At 32.9% G+C, this 19,858-nt stretch overlaps 1 protein-coding gene across 6 annotated transcripts in view; it reads left to right on the top strand.

The window, feature by feature from the left end:
* The window catches only part of LOC105257354 (potassium voltage-gated channel subfamily KQT member 1), a 39,535-nt gene extending 21,089 nt beyond the window's left edge, over window positions 1-18,446 (top strand). The window contains exons 5-14 of one of the 6 annotated variants that reach the window (XM_011267914.3): window positions 231-406; window positions 605-745; window positions 1,414-1,524; window positions 2,082-2,288; window positions 4,918-4,938; window positions 7,134-7,363; window positions 9,903-10,013; window positions 13,879-14,035; window positions 15,672-15,794; window positions 16,468-18,446. In XM_011267914.3, the coding sequence (XP_011266216.1) occupies window positions 231-406; window positions 605-745; window positions 1,414-1,524; window positions 2,082-2,288; window positions 4,918-4,938; window positions 7,134-7,363; window positions 9,903-10,013; window positions 13,879-14,035; window positions 15,672-15,794; window positions 16,468-16,569 (1,379 nt within the window). In that variant the 3' untranslated portion in view covers window positions 16,570-18,446. Of the gene's footprint in view, window positions 1-230; window positions 407-604; window positions 746-1,413; window positions 1,525-2,081; window positions 2,289-4,917; window positions 4,939-7,118; window positions 7,364-9,902; window positions 10,014-13,878; window positions 14,036-15,671; window positions 15,795-16,467 lie in introns of all 6 variants that reach the window. The other 5 variants (XM_025408368.1, XM_025408367.1, XM_011267917.3 and 2 more) reach the window with 5 other exon arrangements.
* Window positions 18,447-19,858: the final 1,412 nt, after the last annotated feature.

The raw sequence follows: 19,858 nt of genomic DNA, 5'->3' as shown, positions 1-19,858 counted from the left end.
ACGTCGGATTAAACATTAATAATCGGATTAGATGCGTGGTGAATTTATCGATTATACAGCCGATTATACATCAATATTCTATACATGCCGATCAAAAATATTTATCGTATTCTAATGGATGTGTGCAGCAATATTGTGCACTGTCTATAATTATAAATGTATTACATATACGAATTTATTCGATTATTCCTTTATATTGTACTTTACATATATTTCTTGTCTGTTTTTAGATTTAATCGTTGTGGTAGCGTCCATGGTGGTTCTATCAGTGGGAAGCAACGGTCAAGTATTTGCCACTTCCGCCATCAGGGGTATTCGATTTTTGCAAATTCTTCGAATGCTTCATGTCGATCGTCAGGGCGGCACGTGGCGGCTTTTAGGTTCCGTGGTTTTCATACATCGTCAGGTACATCGCCACAAAAAGTTTCTAATTTTAATACATCAACATCCGAAATTTTAATTATTTTAATTATCTATAGAAAATTAAAAACGTGTGTGTATGTGTAAATATGCGCAAAATATATATATATTTTATATATTTTTATAAAATACAAAATATTTATATTAATACTTGAAAAATAATTGTATTTCCTTTATATTACAGGAATTAATCACAACGCTATACATTGGGTTCTTGGGCCTCATTTTCAGCAGCTACTTCGTGTATCTTGCCGAAAAAGATGCAGTCGGACCTGACGGCAAAACAGACTTCTCCAGTTACGCCGATGCGCTTTGGTGGGGAGTGGTGAGTATGTCTCTCATTACGGATTTTTCTATCAGACATCTCTTATATCAGCATGTAATTTTGCGACAACTTATTGTTGGAAGAAAAAATCTTTTAATTACTGAAATACATTCAAAAAGAATAGAGAGTTCAATTATAAAGGAAAAAAACTCTTTGTCTCTTCAATGAAAATAAAATGCAATAAAGAATTAAATCAATAAAATTTTATGAATTCTATAAATCATTAAATTTTATGAATTCTATAAATCATTAAATCGATGATATTTTATGAAGGATATACGAGTATGCCACTTGAAGAAAAACAATGACATATGAATAGTTAATTAGTGACGAAAAATTGCGAAGAGATCGACGAATGATAGTAATCGCGGAAACAATCGAATCGCAATTTCGATCAATGATCATCTGCAGATAATTGAAATCAACACTTATATAGAGTGCATGCGATATATGTAGAGTACTTATCAGAGCGCTAATATGCGCTAATTAATAGGATTAACTGACTGGATTTCATGGGTTAACAAACATGTTGACAAACTAGATGTCAACTGTTTGCGTAGCGAAAACCCCTCAGGCTTAATCCTGCAGAGATATTGTATCACACATGATAATTTTACCTGTGTTAACAATGAGACATAATGAAAATTTAATACTTTTTGGTATTGCAGATCACAGTAACGACAATAGGTTACGGTGATACGGTTCCGCAAACATGGATGGGAAAAATTGTGGCTTCATGTTTCAGCGTGTTTGCTATATCCTTTTTCGCACTTCCAGCTGTGAGTACATATTTTTTTATTTCAAAAATTTCGTTCATTATTTATAGATTTTTCATTCCGACCAAAATTAAAATCGATCTTTTTTCTGAAATATCTACAAAGATAATTCAGAATTTTTTGTTGCTATTTTAATTTGTAGTATATATATTATAATACTGCAAATTAAAATATTTTAATTTATAATATTATATAATAACTTTAATTACGTCTCAAATTCAATTCTGCCTTTTTAATTAGATTAATTCAATTCAATTCAAAAAGATTCTATCAAAAAATTCTATTTTTTAAATTAAACAATTATTATTCTATTATTCATTTCTCTAGCGCTTTCTCAATTTCCAAAAAATCTTTATTCTCGATTGTTTATAATTTAAAAATTACAAATCTCTTGATATTATCATACAGAAGTAATCAATTCGAAATTAATCAAGAGAAAAATTTAAATATATATATATATATATTTGCAAGTCCATTTGATAATTTTGACTATTTATTTCCACGCAATAAAGCGCAAGTAGATCATTATCTCGAGTGGGTGTTTTTCGCATTTCTTTTAGGGTATCCTAGGTTCCGGCTTCGCATTAAAGGTACAGCAAAAGCAACGGCAGAAGCATTTTAATCGACAAATACCAGCTGCCGCGATGTTGATACAATGCCTGTGGAGGTGTTACGCTGCCGACAAGGCCATCAACAGCGTCGCCACGTGGAACATCTACATCAAGGACCCGGCGCCAACCGGACAGCCTTCGACACCCCTTGGCAAGGTAACCTTTCTTCGTTTGCGAATATAGCGAAGAGCGGGAGAGGTAGCCGTATTAGTTGTTGACTGTTGATGTTCTTAGCTGCTTATATAATGTTCCTTGACGTGTTCTAACTGATCGTGCCGCGAACGATTACCGTGTCACAAGCGAGACGGATCTAATCCGAATCTCGTAATCACTCCGTTGAGGCTCGCGAAAAACCGCAGCTCCTTTTCCCCTTTGTCGAGCACGCTAATGGATTTGAAATTACCCCCATTGTACTTCGCCCAATCCGCATATCGTACATCTCCGAGCTAATTGCTAAGGTCTCCCGACTTTTATCACGATTACGTCCCACCGCGCGATCGGATTATCGACTAATACAGAGTCGTGGAGTAGCCCGCCGTTTGTACTCGCTTCGTATATTCCTTTAAGCGGATTTCGAGAAATCAAATTTGTTCTATGTCGTCGATTTGTGCCGCGCGAGTAAGCAGCTTGAAAGAATGATATATACGAAATATAGAACAATAATCGTACGTTTTTCGGAAGCAATAGTTGGGACTAAATAATTAGATTTTTAATTAAAACGAATAGATTTTTCGCTTTTTGAAACAAAATTTATATTCAAAATTTAGTTCAAGCGAATCTCAATATAACAGACACCTTTTATACATCCTCGGCCAAAAATACGAAATATTTTTAATTGGCGATCAATAAATCAAACTAATCAAGCATTCAATTACCATGTCATGCTAAATATATCGAAATAAGGTTCATACAAAAGGTGTTCGTCATGTTTATTAAATAAAATTGAGAAACGAAAAAATAGACTAGTGAAATTTGCCACTGACTTTAATACACTTTTTTAATTTTTATTTAGTGAAAAGGTTTTTAATTTTTTTAAAAAAGATTCTGGATTTTTAATACATTTCTTAATATAAAACTTAATAGAGAAACAAACATTTTACACATATCAAATTATTGTACAAAGTATAAAAAATGTGTCGTAATCCTAAATTCGAACATTGATTATTGATTTAATTTATTATTAATAGATTTATTCTTAATCTAATAGATTTACTCGTTATATTTATAACGATAAAATTATAAATGTCATTAGATTTCGCGCCTCTCATTTTACGAATTTTGCAAATGTATTTGAAATGTAGTAATGATGTAACATCGAAGCTGTACAATTTTATCGAATATTCAGCATATGCATATATGAGACTGCTGTTAAAAATTTTTATAACAAAATTTTCCACGCGACCGTGTTCTACGCATAATGATGAGAGGGAATTCGCGAGGAAATCCGTCGTCTAATATTATTCGTCGTTATAATCGTATATTAATAATGATGGTCGTGTATTTTTATTTGTCCGACGATAATTTGGCAGTGGATGGATGCAAGCGGAGAATGCGAATTTTGCTCGATGTTCTCAATGTGCCGTTTTTTATCGCCGAGATCCGAGACAATTTTGTTTTTCCTTCATGTTGTGCTAGTCACATACGTGTGTTTATGCAGTTAAAGATGCGCTTAGAAGCTTTTGTACATTATCTCCCCTTTTACGTATCAAGTAACGAGCATTGCGCTTTGGTTTTTATATTCGTTCGTTTTGATTTCATTTACAGAGTGCATAATGCGGACGATTTGCCCCCTTTTTTAATGGACTAATTTTTATCTTTTCAATATATGTCCTTATGGTTTTAAATTTAACATATCATTTATTAGTTGGAATGCTGAGCACATGAGATATATGTGTATATCGGAATATTTTCTAAAATATTATATAACAAATATTATAGATTTGTTTTTTTTTTTTACGTGAAAATGGTTTAAATTGGGCAACCTTGTAAAACTCCAATCAGCAAAATTTATTGCTTATATACGCGTGAATAGTTTTATTTTTTATATGTAAATTTATACCTGTAATCTAATATAAGTAAAATTGCAAAGGTATTTTTATACCGTTCTTTAACTGTGATTCTGTCATATTGCGTAAATATAATGTTCATAAGAAATTAATTTGTTAACCTATCATCATCTATGGGTTTCTTTTCGTAGAGTATTGTCTTTTTTAAATGAATTTGTACCTCACATTATCGATTGAAGAATAGCTTCAATAGTTGTCATCCTCAAATAAATTGGTTTTTGAATATACGAGTCAAATAACGAATGCGATATTTTTAGAACGACACTTGGTTTTTCAATACGGCTGCGTTTGATTTCCATTTTCGATTATTATCATCGAAATAACTATTATATTTTTGTATTTGTATTCCGCAACGTGTCCAAACATCGTAAAATTACTCGAACAATGGAAAATGCAGATGCGAGCGATGTGTCCAAAATCAACGGCATTTATGGCTATTACAGCATTATACAATAAATTTATGACAGGAAAATTTGAAAAACTACCAGACTTCAATTAGCCTTCAATCGGCACATTTTGCATACGCTCGATTATGGAGCGATTGTACTAATAATATTGTCTCCATTTTGCATCTGCTGCCAAAGTTCTCGAACACCGTGTCAAAAACGCGTATATATCGAGAGAAAGTGCTGTGTTTCTGCGACACATTATTTAAAATAGTAAACAATGCTCAGTGATGATTTAATGATGATAAAATATACCTAATATATATATTTCAGTTGATTTGTGTAAAGAAGATGGTATGTAAATGGTTTATATTTATTTCTATTCTTATCTATCTTTTGCATGTTTATTTTTTCCCAACTTTTTATCACATTTCTTTATACATTTCTGTTACACCATGAAACGTCTATCTTTTATATTCTGTAAGAGGGGTCACTGTATTCTCACTGTGATAGCTAAATGTAGAATATATACATATTGAAAGATTTATAATGACAAAATACTATACTTTCGCCGCATATTTATTTTTAACGAAGGTACTTTATACTCTGAACCTTTACCTCATTATATGTAATCACATTTAATATTAAGATTTTAGAAGGAAATATTCATATGTTTGTAAATGTATCATTCAAACAACAAATATGCATTTCTTTAAACTTAAATTTTTTATCTTAATTTTTTGAATTTTTTCTCTTATCCTATTTTTATTTAAAAATATATTTTTCTTTTTAATTTTATCTTATTTTTTATTCAATACATATTTTCGGATAGTTTAAGAAAAAAATAAAAATATTGATCAATTTTTCTATAATAAAAGCTGGAAAGATTAATTAAAGCTGTTTATTAAATTGTTATTCTTTTAGACTATGAAAAAATCACATTACGTTCGAAGAATTAAAAGTGCGATGAAAGTATAGATCGAAATATTTATCATCACAGAGAGAATAACCGTAAAAATCTTTCCTACGAAAGATAAAGCAATGGCAATTACATCGCTTTTTAGCTTTAGTGTAGATAATTTTTAGATAATTCTTTTTATCTATTTATATCGAGAGACGTTTCTGCTTGATTGGAATTTTTTTATTTATTCTCGAAGCTACAAATGTCAACGAAAACAGACCAGATACACACAGCCATTAACTTTCTTCTTTTTTTTTCGACAAAACAAAATGATTCGCTAGCGATTGAACAAGCTACTTCTTCTTGGACGAGTGAGGCTTTGCATAAGCTCCTTAAAGCTTGCCGACGAAGGAACAATAATCATTTGTTTGATCGTATTTGTGCTTCTATATACTTCTGGCTTACGTATTTTTCTTGGCGCACCATTACGCTGCTTTCTTGGATAACCATCGGTATCATGTAATATATAAAAGTGACTTTATCTTATACTTAGCAATATTTTAACATGCACGAGCTTGAATAATACATCAGATTTGTAGCTATATATGTATGTTTGTGTGTAATGTATGTGTGCGCGCGCGCTTACTTCTTGCCTCTGCATCAATCTGCAAAGCGAAAAGACTGGAATCTCGCTCAAACGCAGAAATGTGTGGGATTTTACGCCGGTCTTGCGGCTTGACAAGTCTCTGCATGAAAAATACGAGTATTAAGGAAAGAGAAAATGTCGGAAAATCGGAAGATGTTTTATATACGAAAGATTTAAATGTCGATTACGAGCAGAATGTTTTTAAGATTTGTTTTTGTCAAATATAACCAGCCTATTTTATGACAAAGTTTTGTTGTATAAATAAAATTAAATTTAAAAAGAGGGAAAACATAAATGACAATATAAATGACAAATCTGAAAATAAACTTTTTTTATAGTTATTATTATCACATATTATTTATTCGATTTTTCATGATGATATTTTATATTTTTGTAATCATAATGATCCCTCCGATGAAATATAATTTACAATTTTTAGTATAATATGATCGTGTTTCTCATATAAAATGTATTACTTTTCTAAACACGTCTATGTTTGTATAAAATGTCCTCATCAGGACGATTAATAGAATACGCTGATATAAACGAGACATTTTAGCAACATTCTGCGCTTACAATGTAAAATTTCGAGAATAATGGAAGAAGAGAGCACGCGCTTTAATGCGTGTACAATGCACTCGATATCGATAGTACGCCCCGGGGACTGTTCCGGTTCCGGAGTGCGGTTACATCGAGCCGTTTCATGTTGAAAGGACATAAACGACATCGGTTCGCGACCGGCGTAATTTCCCACAAACGTTCCGGACATCCCGCGGGAGAGATCGTCGCTTTTGCACGATATACTCCAGATGATAATGATGATAATGATGATGATGATAATAATAATGATAATAATGATGATGACGATGACGACGACGATGACTTCGTCGTGCTAGGAGAAAGAGAGTGGTCAAACACATTCGGCCAGTAGGGATAGTGCATGTTTTGTTCGATGTGTGTTGTAATGGGAGGGCACCGGGGGTTCAGTCTCTGATGATCCAGGTGGCAAAGAAGGCGAGCGTGCTGAAGAGGCGGAAGTCGCGGAATCGGATGGATGGCCAGCAGCAGCAACAGCAATCGGCCGTGCCGCCTGTCACGATATCCGGCGGCATATCAGCTGGCGCCGGAACTGGCCAGAACGACAATCAACGCCTCGAGAACGAGGGGGACGTGGTTTTTTACATGGAGGAGCCTAAAGCGGGCACGCCGAATCGCGCCAGACGCGACAATCGGTGAGTGATTGAATTCCTATAGAATCAAGAGAGAAATTTCCGTTGGGTTTGTTTCATAACTGATTCTATGCGTATGTAAAAATAACCGGATATGCGTATTTGGATCCTTTATACATTAATAGAACAATCAAAAGATATGTAAAAATAATTTATGTACACACGAAAGATTTCTTTCTCAATTTCGTTTCAAATATTGTCGGGGAGAGAAATTAGAATATATGTATATTAAGATAATAGAGAAAATTATTTCGACTTTCCAATCAATATTATTCGTTAGTATCATACACTGCAATTTGAGTTTAAATTTGGTAACAGTGCGATAAATTTCACGGCGTCACCTTTAATGGACGGATTTCTGTCCATTTCTTCGAGCGGAAGAGTCGCTCGGAAGCTTCGTTTACAGCTCAGTAAAGCAACGGAGATGAAGGTGGTACCATGAAATTGGCGAGCTTCTTTCTGAATGCTCGTTGCCTTTATCGTCGAGTAGGTTCGAATGAAAAGTGTATTTCGAGTGAGGTGTTTCGATAACTCCTAGGTAATTGCTCGTTGATTCTCAAGGGTGAAGATACATTCGTTTGCAAGAACACGTATAAGCGCGTTTATCGTCAAGAATCTTTTACAATTAATTTCGAGCGAAATTTCTTGAGTGACACTTCACTTTAATAAAACAGCATATTAATCAATTTGCTTGTTTGCTGTTTTATTTTAAAAAATATTTAAAAAATAATGGATTGTTCGCTAAAGCTGAAATTTCCTTTGAATACTAATTTGACAAATATGTCAAAAATTTAATAATATAGCTATATCAGGGAACATTAATTTTTTCTCAACAACGAAGTTCTCATATGAAAAAATTTCATTCTATATTTTTAGCTTATTTATGAAGAATCATCTCCTTTTCAGTTGTATTATGTTTTCCAATTCACTTTATATTATCATATCACGTTTGCACATTAATTCGATGTGTTCAAGAAATTAAAAGATTAAAGATATTAAATAATATTTATGCGTAATTCAATAAAAAATTGCAAGGTTTCTATTTACAAATAATAATAACAATAATAGGAAGAATAATTTAATTAAAACACATTTATCGATATATTATACATAAATGTCATTTGATATCTTCCATCAGCTTTCAAACATATTAGTTAACGATGTTTTTGAAAGTTGATGACGGATATGATATGATATTTATACGTAATTTGTCTCTAAAGAATCGTGAATTTTCAATGAGTAGTAAATTTGCCGCATTATTAAAGGAATTATTTGGATTATAATATTAGTATCAAATAAATATTATAATTAATAAGATACATAAAGATTTATTATTATAATTAATAGACTTATAAAGGTAATATCTTTCCTAACGTTTAACGTATTAAGTTTTATCATAAAGATAACTAGAAAGAATCTTTGAGCGCATATAAAATTCCGACAAATCGCAGCATTACATTGCACGAGACAATATTTTGCTTTTGATTGATGTGAGTTCAGAATTCACATCTGCGATATCATCGCAGTACAATATTTCAAAACAAAGTGTAAACTCTCGTTTAATTATCTGTTATTTGTACCGGCATAGTATCTGTTAAAGTATCTCCCAACGGTATTTCTCTCCATTGTCAAGGGATGCAATCCAACAAATTGCTCTGGAGAAAGACTCTCGGAAGTTGTGTGATGAAAGCGGAATAACGATGCAGTATCAGGTGCATTAGGCGACCAAAAGATCTTAACATTTACTAAATACGTGTTTAATGACACTTTCAGAAAGAAATCTTCACGTAAAATATTGTGACAAAAGAAATTAGAGAAAGATTCGCTAAGAAACATATCGATTTTAAATTAATTCTAAGAATCTGTAATTAATAAAACAGCAATCAATATGAAAATATATTGATAGCAATATGAAAATTTATTAAGCCATAATAAATGTTAAAATATTATCAGATAAATACTGACGATTCTAACGGATAATAGAATTATTAATATTTTCTATTTCTAGAAGACTATTTCGAATTGAATGCAACATGTTTTCGAAAAGTTATACTTTTATCAATAAATTTAATTATAATATAATATTCTAATTTGTGAGATTTATTTTTTAATTATACATATACTTAATTTCTCATATTTTTCAAATATTTAAAGATATCAAATTATGAGATTAACTTTAAGTATTTTATGATACATAAAGGTTTAAACTCCATGTGATTTAAAAATGTTTAATTCAAAAATGAGATATTGATAAAGTTCACTGTTTGACGTATCTGTCCAAGATACTAATTTCGGAAAATTGAAATATTACAAACGTGACGAACGCTACTAATTGAGATAATGAGACTTTGCCAAAGTTCACGATTTATAAAATATGCGACCAATGTCGTCGGAATAATTCTTGCTGAATTGTACGATGGCAAGCAGCGGTTTGCGAAACTTTTCGCGACAGGTACACGTCGACCTCGTCCAAGGAGCGCTTTCTCTAGAGCAATTCCGCGACGTCAAAAGAACTGACTCGCAAGCCCGTTAGTTTGAGTAGCGTGTTTCCGATTGGCAGGGGAAGCCTCTTCACTTCGCAGACGAGCTCGGTGACGGAGGCAACTAGCGATGAAATTGACATCGACATCGAGGAACCGCAAAGAGTCACCACGTGAGTACACATTCGTCTTTGATCTTTTAGTAAAGATAAATCTGTGTCGCAATATTAAGCACTTTTATGACAAAAAATAATATATACAGAATATATGTAAAAAGAGAAAATTACTGTGAGAAATTTTAGAAAAAAATATGCAATATTTATCAAAACAAATCCAAAAGGATTAATAAACATGAGTTTGAAAACAGTTTGTTTATAAATTATGTTTATTATAATTTATAAATTATGAGAAAGAGCGTTTCTAACTAAATTAATTTATTAGATTTGTCAAACCAATTGTATTTGTCATTTATCTGCCATTTGTTTCAATATACATTTGAATATGCTTCGTGTATTTCCTCAGAGAAAATGTCATACATATTTAAAGGTCTCATAGAGGCGTTTAGAGACCTATCTAGAGAGCGTGTATATACGATGTTGCAAGAGCGAATTTAAAATTGAATCAAACTGCTACTAAAAGAAAACAAACACCGAATTCGGAAACGAATAATTTTGGGATGCATGTTTATTAAATTTTCATCATTTAAATCATTAAATATCTCATTTATCTTTAACGTTTGATAGCAATTTTTTTCCGCATCTTTTTGCACGAATACGTATTGCTTAACCGGAGAGAACGTAGAAGTTTACGATCCGTTCGATAACTTCTAAAGCGAACTTTCAAGCCATTGCCATCGTGGTCGATCGTCGAGTTATTAAACGCCCATTTCGCGTGTGTATACCGAGTTAGATCGCGCCAACCGAAATCAGAGTATAGGAAGCCGAGAAACGTACATATATCTCCATGCAAATTACTTCTACTTTGTATGCGAAATCGATAGCGCCGCGAAATTTTCATGTACCTCTACCTACCTCGTGCACATCATAATATTCCAACAAATATCGCGCAGATCGTTATGTGCGAATTCTACAAGATGAAGGGAACTTCTTTACACAAGAATAGAGCTTTTCTCTACTTTGGCGAAATTTAATTTCGCGAAAATCATGTAACTTCCTTCGTGCATCTGAGCTACTCGAGCTACTAAGCCTTGAGTTCTAGCTCTTTGAAAGTAGAACCGAATAGCTCAGAGAATTCGATCTCTAATATTACACCGGAGAAATGTCTCGCAGCTTGGTAATCGTGTAATCTACCAGACGTCGTTTTCGTCGTCATGCTTTGCATTTGCATTTTTCAATTTTCCATCATCTATCTCTTTTTCATCAAGTACTTCCAGTCAAAAAGTTTTAATTTCATTTCCAGTTAAATCAGCCGAGAGAGATCAAAGAATGAGTTATGCATATTAAATTGTTATTATACATGTGAAACATAAATATCTTTTTTTACGTTTTATACGATGAGATATTATTGAACATAAATATTCACTCGAATTTAAATTACAATTTATTTTAAAATCGATTGTATTTATTATATTGATTACATTTTATTTTATTTTCGTACAAGTCTTTACAAGAGGATTGTAACTAACGCCTCAAATAGATTTCCTTTGAAACTCTTGTTAAGCAAATATCCTTCTATTTTAAATTCTTATATATGGTTTTTCTATTAATATTATTTCAAGTGTTTCAAACAGCAGCTTGTATATTTAGCATACCCTTGGACTTTTAATTTAGCATTCACCTGGTTATTATATCTTATTCAAATCTGTCATTTTCAGTGCCACGAGGCATTATTTTTCGGTATAAAAATCCGTGTCCCCGTCTTCCGCTCATTAAGAATTAACCACGTTCGCGAGACGATTAGATGCGACGATTATCGACACTTGTTCCGCCAAAAATACACATATCTCGCTGAGAATGATATTCATAGAGAAGGCGGGCAGAAGGGCGGACAACCTTTTCGCGGCTTTCCGCGCCATTGACATTTCGAAAAAAGTCGATTCTGCGGGCGCGAATGGAACGCACGGTATTTCGCACAAAAGGCTTTTTTTCCACAGATACGTAAGTGCTTTTTTTCACCGCACCATTACTTTACACCGGTGCAAATGACCTAGTTTTCGCGACGTCGAGCCCGTTCGTGCACACTCGAACTTGTATTATACGTAAAGATACCAGATTTTCCTCCTTCTACCCATTTTTCGTTCTCACAGTTCACCTACTTCCGCCTAAAGCTTTCTTATAAAACTTGCCAACCAAAGAGAACCTTGTTCAGGTATCTTTCAATGTTTTATCGTGCCTCGTCCGGCTGTATCCACACGCGTCGATCTCATTTTAAAACATCATTGTACCACGTAAAAGCAGCCCATTTACTCGCTTTCAAACACACATACATATACACTATCTTACCCTTTTTACCTGGTCTGTTGTATTTTTTTCCATTTTATCAATTTTTTTTATCAATCATCTTATTCTGAATTATATTGCTTTTTTATAACATTCGATAATTTTAATGATTTTTTTCTATAAAACTCTTTTTTCTCTTGACAATTTAATGCAATAATAAAGAAATATTTATGTCCGAGGATAAAGTAATTGTCGAATAGTTTTTTATTCTCAGCAGACACTATGTCCTTCTTAGACTCTACCTTATTAAAAACTATAATTATATTTGAGATATAAAATTATAATAATAAAATGCAAAAAGTAAAAACCTTATATTCTTGAAGTAGTACGATTAAAATTTTTCAAGTTTAATGAAGTTTTCTAAATGAGATTATTCGTATCTCATAATAATAAAAATTTAACAAAATTTATAATACACGCTAATTTATAATTTTCCTAGATACTTTTATATTAATTCTATTTGTTATTTGTGTACATCAATATTTATTTTTATTATATACTCTCATATATGTTTCTGCAGATTTTATATTAAATTTATAGTAATTATCTTATGCGTGCATTTTTATCTCATAAAAATCCATCTATCCGTCTATCATTACTAAATTTCCCGGATAGTAACGATTGACATTTTCCATTATGACATTTCATAGAAATTTCTTACGACGTGTTGTCATTATATAAAGTATTTTATCTCGCACATTTACACCCACGACAGAAGCATCTGCCGACAAGCTAAGCATTCTCAAGAACGTAAACACCCGAGGAATGGGCGCTCTTCTCGAACATATTCCCCACTCTTCGGATAAGCGTCAAGAAGTCGAGAAGTAGCGGATGATGACTAATATAAAGTTGAGAGAGAAAAGAAGCTCAATATTTTTGACGGCTATATATGACAGTAATCCAAGATGAATATTGACATGTACAATATTGCATTTAGCACAAATCAATTTTCTATCTCGTATAACAATTATCTCGTGAAATTACAAGAAACGCGTAGCATTTTTGACATTTTTATCGTTATTTTATCTCGAAATAATATTATAAATTTTATTTATATTTATTGTAATTATATTCTATTAAGATTCTATTATAGCGTATTAATGTTTTGGCTTGGAAATACCTTTAAACGGGATACTTTATGCAATTTATGTTATCGAGATTTAATATTGCACTTTATCAGTTATTTCTTGGCCATAGCATGCGATGAAAGGGAAACGAGCTGTATCTAGTTGCATCTCACCGCCATCGTCTAGGAAAATTAAGTTAGCGAAGATCGCAGTTCTCTCCCTCTCTCGAAGAGGTGTCAATTTCTCTTTTAAACTGAATCAAAAGCGAATCTGAAACTATCATCGTAATAAAGTGATTCGCGATCGAATATCGTTTCGATAATGCGATATTTCAATTAAATATGACTAACATTTTTGCGCGATAGCATATAATTTTATTCTTTTTTATATTCTTAATGATTTCTCTTAATATATTTTCTTCATTTTGACGCAACAAAAATAAAAAAGAAGAGATAAGTAATGCTTCTTTTCGTAACGTGTCGATTTAAACTTGGATTTTTACCATTTTCTAGGCTGACAGAAGCACACCGAAATGCTATCCGGGCAATCAGGAAGATCAAGTACTTCGTGGCTCGCAGAAAGTTTCAACAGGCTCGAAAACCATACGATGTGCGTGATGTCATTGAACAATATAGCCAAGGTCATTTGAACATGATGGTGCGGATTAAGGTGAGTTCCTCGATAATGATTCTTTTCTCGTTTGCTATTATTCTCTACTTTCGAATAATCGCTATTCAGAATAGAAATAACAATCAATTATTTTAAAAACGCCCGTCTCTCGATAAATTGCTCCAAATCATTCATCGCGTATTAATGATGTGTATTAATGATGGATGAACTCGTAATAAGCTATAATTGCGTTTATTTGACGGATTACTGAACGATCGCCAATTACTCGCCTCGTTCAATCAATCGTGCGCGATCCCTGTGCACGATTAGCTCGATAAGATCGAAGCAACGAGCTACATGTCGATTTACAGAAGACAATGGAATCGTGGATACGCGGCGTGAAACAGCTGACAGTTAATCAAAGAATCGTTACGGTTTGTATCTCTACGCTGGACACCAAAGATCGATCACATTGAACGTCAGAAATACTGCAGCATTCACCAGTTGTATTTTCGCGAGACATTTTTGGCACATGTCTACACAGAAAAAAAATCATAGTAAAATTATTGCTGTCCGATGCGGGAGCGACCAAATTTTGTTATAGTTTACTTTGATATCGTAATCGATATTATAATCTAATTATTTAATTTATAGCAAAATTTGTTTTGTTGATAAAATAGGAAAATCTTGTTCAAGTAAATTTGCTCGTAGAAACGTTTAAAATTTACTGCTGAAAAGGAAATCCAATTTGCTGCTAAGACAACATAGTCTTACAATTAGCGAATATATTGTTGCAGTGAAATCATCGTTAGCTTAATGATATAACAAGACTCAGTTTATCGAATAGAAATAATTTATTTAGATACAATAAAATTATTTTTAATATAACAAGAATCTTCTTTTTTGTCAATATAATAATTAAGATTTTCCGCAATAAATTTTTTTGGATTATCTGAAATTTATATAATAAATCATCTTTTATATAATAAATTAATGTAAAATTTCAAATTAAATACATTCCTAATTTTAAGCAGCAATATATTGTAATAAAACTATAATTTTACCCGTTTATACTTATGAGATTTGCCTATCATTGATACTAAATTAATCGTGCTATATCATATTCATCGATAATACTAATCTGGATTCGAAGGATAAAGTCATTATTATTCAATTACCGCAGGACGGATGACAATTAAAAAGAGGAATGATGAGAGACAAAACATCAATCACGAATAACTCCACTTTTGCGAACACATTGCCTTTTGTTCTTCGTCAAAGAAGTTTCAGTATTTCACAATAGGCGAAAAGGGCTTTATTTTGTATTGAGAAATTGAATCGACAGTTCTCGAATTGTCACAGCATGCAAACGAAATTTCTGCCTTAAGCGTTACATTAATTTTAATTCCAGACTGAAAATTTGATTTTTTATTGTTTTTCTATTTTTCGCAAGAGTCACGATAGAGTTACATGTGCGAATTTACTTTGCTATTTCAACGACGTTTCGCAAAAATTGCATTAGACTGCAAAAAAACCGAAAAAGAAGCAAAAAGAAATAAAGCGATATTAATTACAATATAATTAATAGCGGATAACGATTTTTGTATTCATCCCTCTGCATTTTTTGGTATAATCTGTATGATATATATAAATTCACGGAATTCATATTAAATGCATTTGTGCCATTTGTCCGCAGGAGTTACAGAGGAGATTGGATCAGACCCTGGGTAAACCGGGGAGCTACCTGGCGGGAATCGACCGGGCAGGCAATGTAAAACCCATGACGATTGGTGCGCGCTTATACAGAGTGGAGCAGCAAGTGCGTCTTTCTTCTTCTCTTTTACTTTAATCATAATTTATCACCATAATTTATTACCATAATTTTATCATAGTTATCTAATTATCTTAATTTTTAAGCAAAATTTTAACATGAGGTTTACTTCCATCTTTGATATTGATATATATATATAATTGAAGAGATCATTTCTAAACCGTTTTATATTCACATATATTATCGATATATCATTTTTATTTTTTTATTAAATGTGAATTCAGGAAAGATTGCTAATGAGTTTTCTCAATTTACGAGAGAATTATGATAGAATTATACTGATATTTGCGAGATCTGTCGAACAATTTTTGTCATTAGGGAAAATTTTGAATATAATATCGATTCTCCTCCATCAATTATTCTTTCGATTGACGGATTTCCTCGGTTTAAACGCGGTTCGAAATGCGCGGAATAGCGAAACATATGATGGTATTACATTTGCTGTTAATTATTCCGCGAGAGAAACTGGTAATAGAATTAATTACATAGAACTCGCCCTATTTAAAATCGACCTTAGGAATAATATGCGACATTTTCGTTAAAAATTCACATATAATTTATCAAACAAAATCTTTAATATCGAAGTGTATATTCTGTTTCTCGAGAGGAAAGATTTACAACTGCAGACTCGAATGCATCGAGACGATCTTTCTACTTTCAGCTATCGGTGATGGACAAGAAGTTGGACCAGTTGATGTATGTACTAAACGCGGTAGCTCAGAAACAACAGATACCTCTGCGTAGTATAGAGGACGATGTGTAACAGAGAGCCCCCGGCGAACTCGTGCAATCCGTTTTGCTATCACCCGCAGTTCCACGGGCCCTGCCACGCGTTACTATAACTACGGTGACGCCGAATATGCTCAGTGAGAGCTTTTAACGTGAGAGATAGCACGCGTATGAGAGTATTGTTATAGCTACTTGGCTCTATTCACCTCGAGAGAATCCACGATGTGAAGAGATCGCAGGGATAATCTCGACTTTTGTAAATTCCACTGAGATCATACAAGTCCATGCTTGCATATCTTTGTAATTTAATGGAATGGACGTAATAATTGATCATAAAATCGCCGTTATATGACTTGTATATCTCGGCAGGAGATATAATAAGAGCAATTGTGACAGAGGCATGTGTCGATTGCGAGAGGAGTCTTTGAGCGTAAACGTTTTGACGACAAAGTCAAACGCACAGGATGATGCATAATCAACGAGGCGCGGAATCGGGAGACAGAAGTTGCGGCGCAATTCTCCCCGCAATTGCGCCACGTGAACGACGCTTTGTAGAATTGAAGACGGAGGCATGCGAGATACCGTACGCGTAGCTATCAAAGGAAGGGCGCGAAAGAAATACATTATTCATCGAGGGGTGATCTCGGCCTTATCAAGGGGAAGAAAAAAAGGAGCTATACAACGCTGTTCCATATTTTCAGTTCGCCGAAAGAATGGGTAAACGCCAACAAGGGAACATCATATATTTCGGGCCAACTAGAAATAATAAAGAGGAACAATAACCGAACTTCCTAGATTTTCAAACTTGTCGATTAAAATCATAGACTGCTGATCTCGGTTGAACGTTTCATCGTGAACCGTCATCAGGTATTAAAGGAGATTCCAAAGCGGTTCTCGATATATAGCATTTTATGGTCCGGTTGTGCTTCAACATGGGCCTTGACATATATATGGGTCCCATAAAACTATGACGGAATCAATTCGAGATCGTTGCCCGCAAATTCAGCTTCGATTTTGGGCTTGATCTCTCGCGATTTATTCGTATCCCAAATTTACTTTACCTTCGGCCTAGCACAAATGTAGATACTTCGAAGTAACTCGCTTCATAAAGCTGCGCATACGATTCTTTTCCATCTTCTTTTTTTATGGCTACGATCACACTTGCCTACAGCGCTGAAAAGCAATATGTCTACGTAGATTATAGGTGCTGTGCTATGTGAAAAAAGAAATTCTTGATACGATACATGTTCTCTCGTATATGTATCGTATCTATACAATTAGTCTTCGATACACGCGTGAATCTTGAGGAAGGTCTTGAGGAAGGTCTTAAGAGACTTAAATGATATGCTTTCTGTACGAAAATAGAAGGGAAAAATGTATATATCGCGATTCTCGTATAGAAGCGTATAAAAATACAATTTATATTTTGTACGTAGATTATATTTACAGAAAAACACATTAAGTGATCGGATACGTGCACCGCGATCTTGAATCCCGCGCACGACTCTCGTAGCGTTTGGTCCATACGCGAAACACTCTTATTTATTGCTAAAATCGAAGCCACGAACTGCGATGTCAGCGAATTTCTGAGGAATACAATCTAGCAGATTTTTTTTATTATAACGTAGATTAAAGAACGTTCCAACGAATTGGAGAGGCATCGATATATTAGAAAACGGATGCGAATGATTGCAGTTCTTATGATTTCTCAACTGCCAAGATAGTTTTAACGAAACGAGCAATATATATAAGCGATGATAAGTTCAGATAAGTCGTTAACGATAAGCGGATTCGCGTTGTCTCGCAATTCGTGGCGTCGATTGCTTAACGATCAGTCCTTCGCAGGCGGAAGATTGTTCTTTATCAAGCGAATCTGTCGCACTTTATATATCTATCACATCTGATATATATATAACATATACATATTATTATTGTACATACATACATACATATATATATATATATATATATATATATATATGTGTGTGTGTGTGTAAAAGTAGTTTTAGTGATATTCTTAAATCGAATGGCTTCTAAGAATATTTTTAATCACAAAAAGAAAGACATTTGTATATGTACATAGATATATATATATATATATATATATATATGTATGTGTATGTATATGATACAAATATAGGTGTAGGGTCCAAAATATACATTTTACAAGACTTTCTCGTGAACCAAAACACCATGCTTTACTGCTGCAGCGGACGTGCTTGATTCGAGCTGAGCAGTTAGTTGCAACAGCATGTTACGTTGCCGATTTACTTCTCTTTATTTTACGTGAACAAGTGATAATCCACCTATGCATATTTATATACCATAATACATAATTTTTTGCGTCGTTTTTCTCGCGTTTTGCAAATGCTAAATGCGAGAATGGCATAAAATAATTTATTTTTTATATATTGAGTCTTTTCTTTTATATCGAATGCGTATTTATTCTTGAATCAAACACAATCTTTATCAATTATAATAAAGTGATGGTCAAGGTAATATTTTTGAAGAAATAAAATTTATAATATTCATAATTCCTCGGGAACAAGGATATCTCACGCGATAAAATTAAATATTATTGTTAAATCTTCTCTTCTTTTCATTAAATGCATCGCTGGTTTATATAGATGTAATAAACTTTCGAAAAATTCTCTTCGATTTTGATAACATTGTTGAACAATCGATACACTTTTGACGATTTTACACAACGCTCTGTGTAGTATAATCATTTTATACTAGATCTCTCATAACGCTTGACTATCAATTTATTATAAATGTGTATTTCATCGAAATATACATATATGAAGAAAGTGCACAGGAAGACGTAAGTAAAATACTCTGTAAAACACGCTTTAGCCTGTATGTGCGTACGAGCACATTCTACGGTGCCTCTCACACTTATTTCACTTTAATATGCGATCGACTAATAAAACTAATTACGATTACATGTAGGTGTAGATCATGAACGAGATTATATATTGCGACGACTATACATACACATATATATATATATATATATATATATATATATATATATACAGCATTCTCTTATAGAGGTTCTCTTACGAATAGTAATATTGCAACGCGATGAAGAATTTTTCATTCATCTAATTATTATACATTGAAACTCATTTAAAAAATTTGTAATTTTTGATTTCATCTTTCTTCAAATCTATTTTTTTTCTAAACAATTATAGTAATCAATGAAATTCTTTGCACAACGCATGCATAAAGAGATTTCAAGCATCGGGACGAAAATGGATGAATTCGCGATGAACAAAATTTAGATATTATATACAATCATAGATGTGACGTTCGTTATC

This window comes from Camponotus floridanus, unplaced genomic scaffold (genome assembly GCF_003227725.1).
Source record: "Camponotus floridanus strain SB8 unplaced genomic scaffold, Cflo_v7.5 scaffold204, whole genome shotgun sequence".
Lineage (NCBI taxonomy): Eukaryota > Metazoa > Arthropoda > Insecta > Hymenoptera > Formicidae > Camponotus > Camponotus floridanus.
This window is presented reverse-complemented; position numbering and strand designations above follow the sequence as displayed.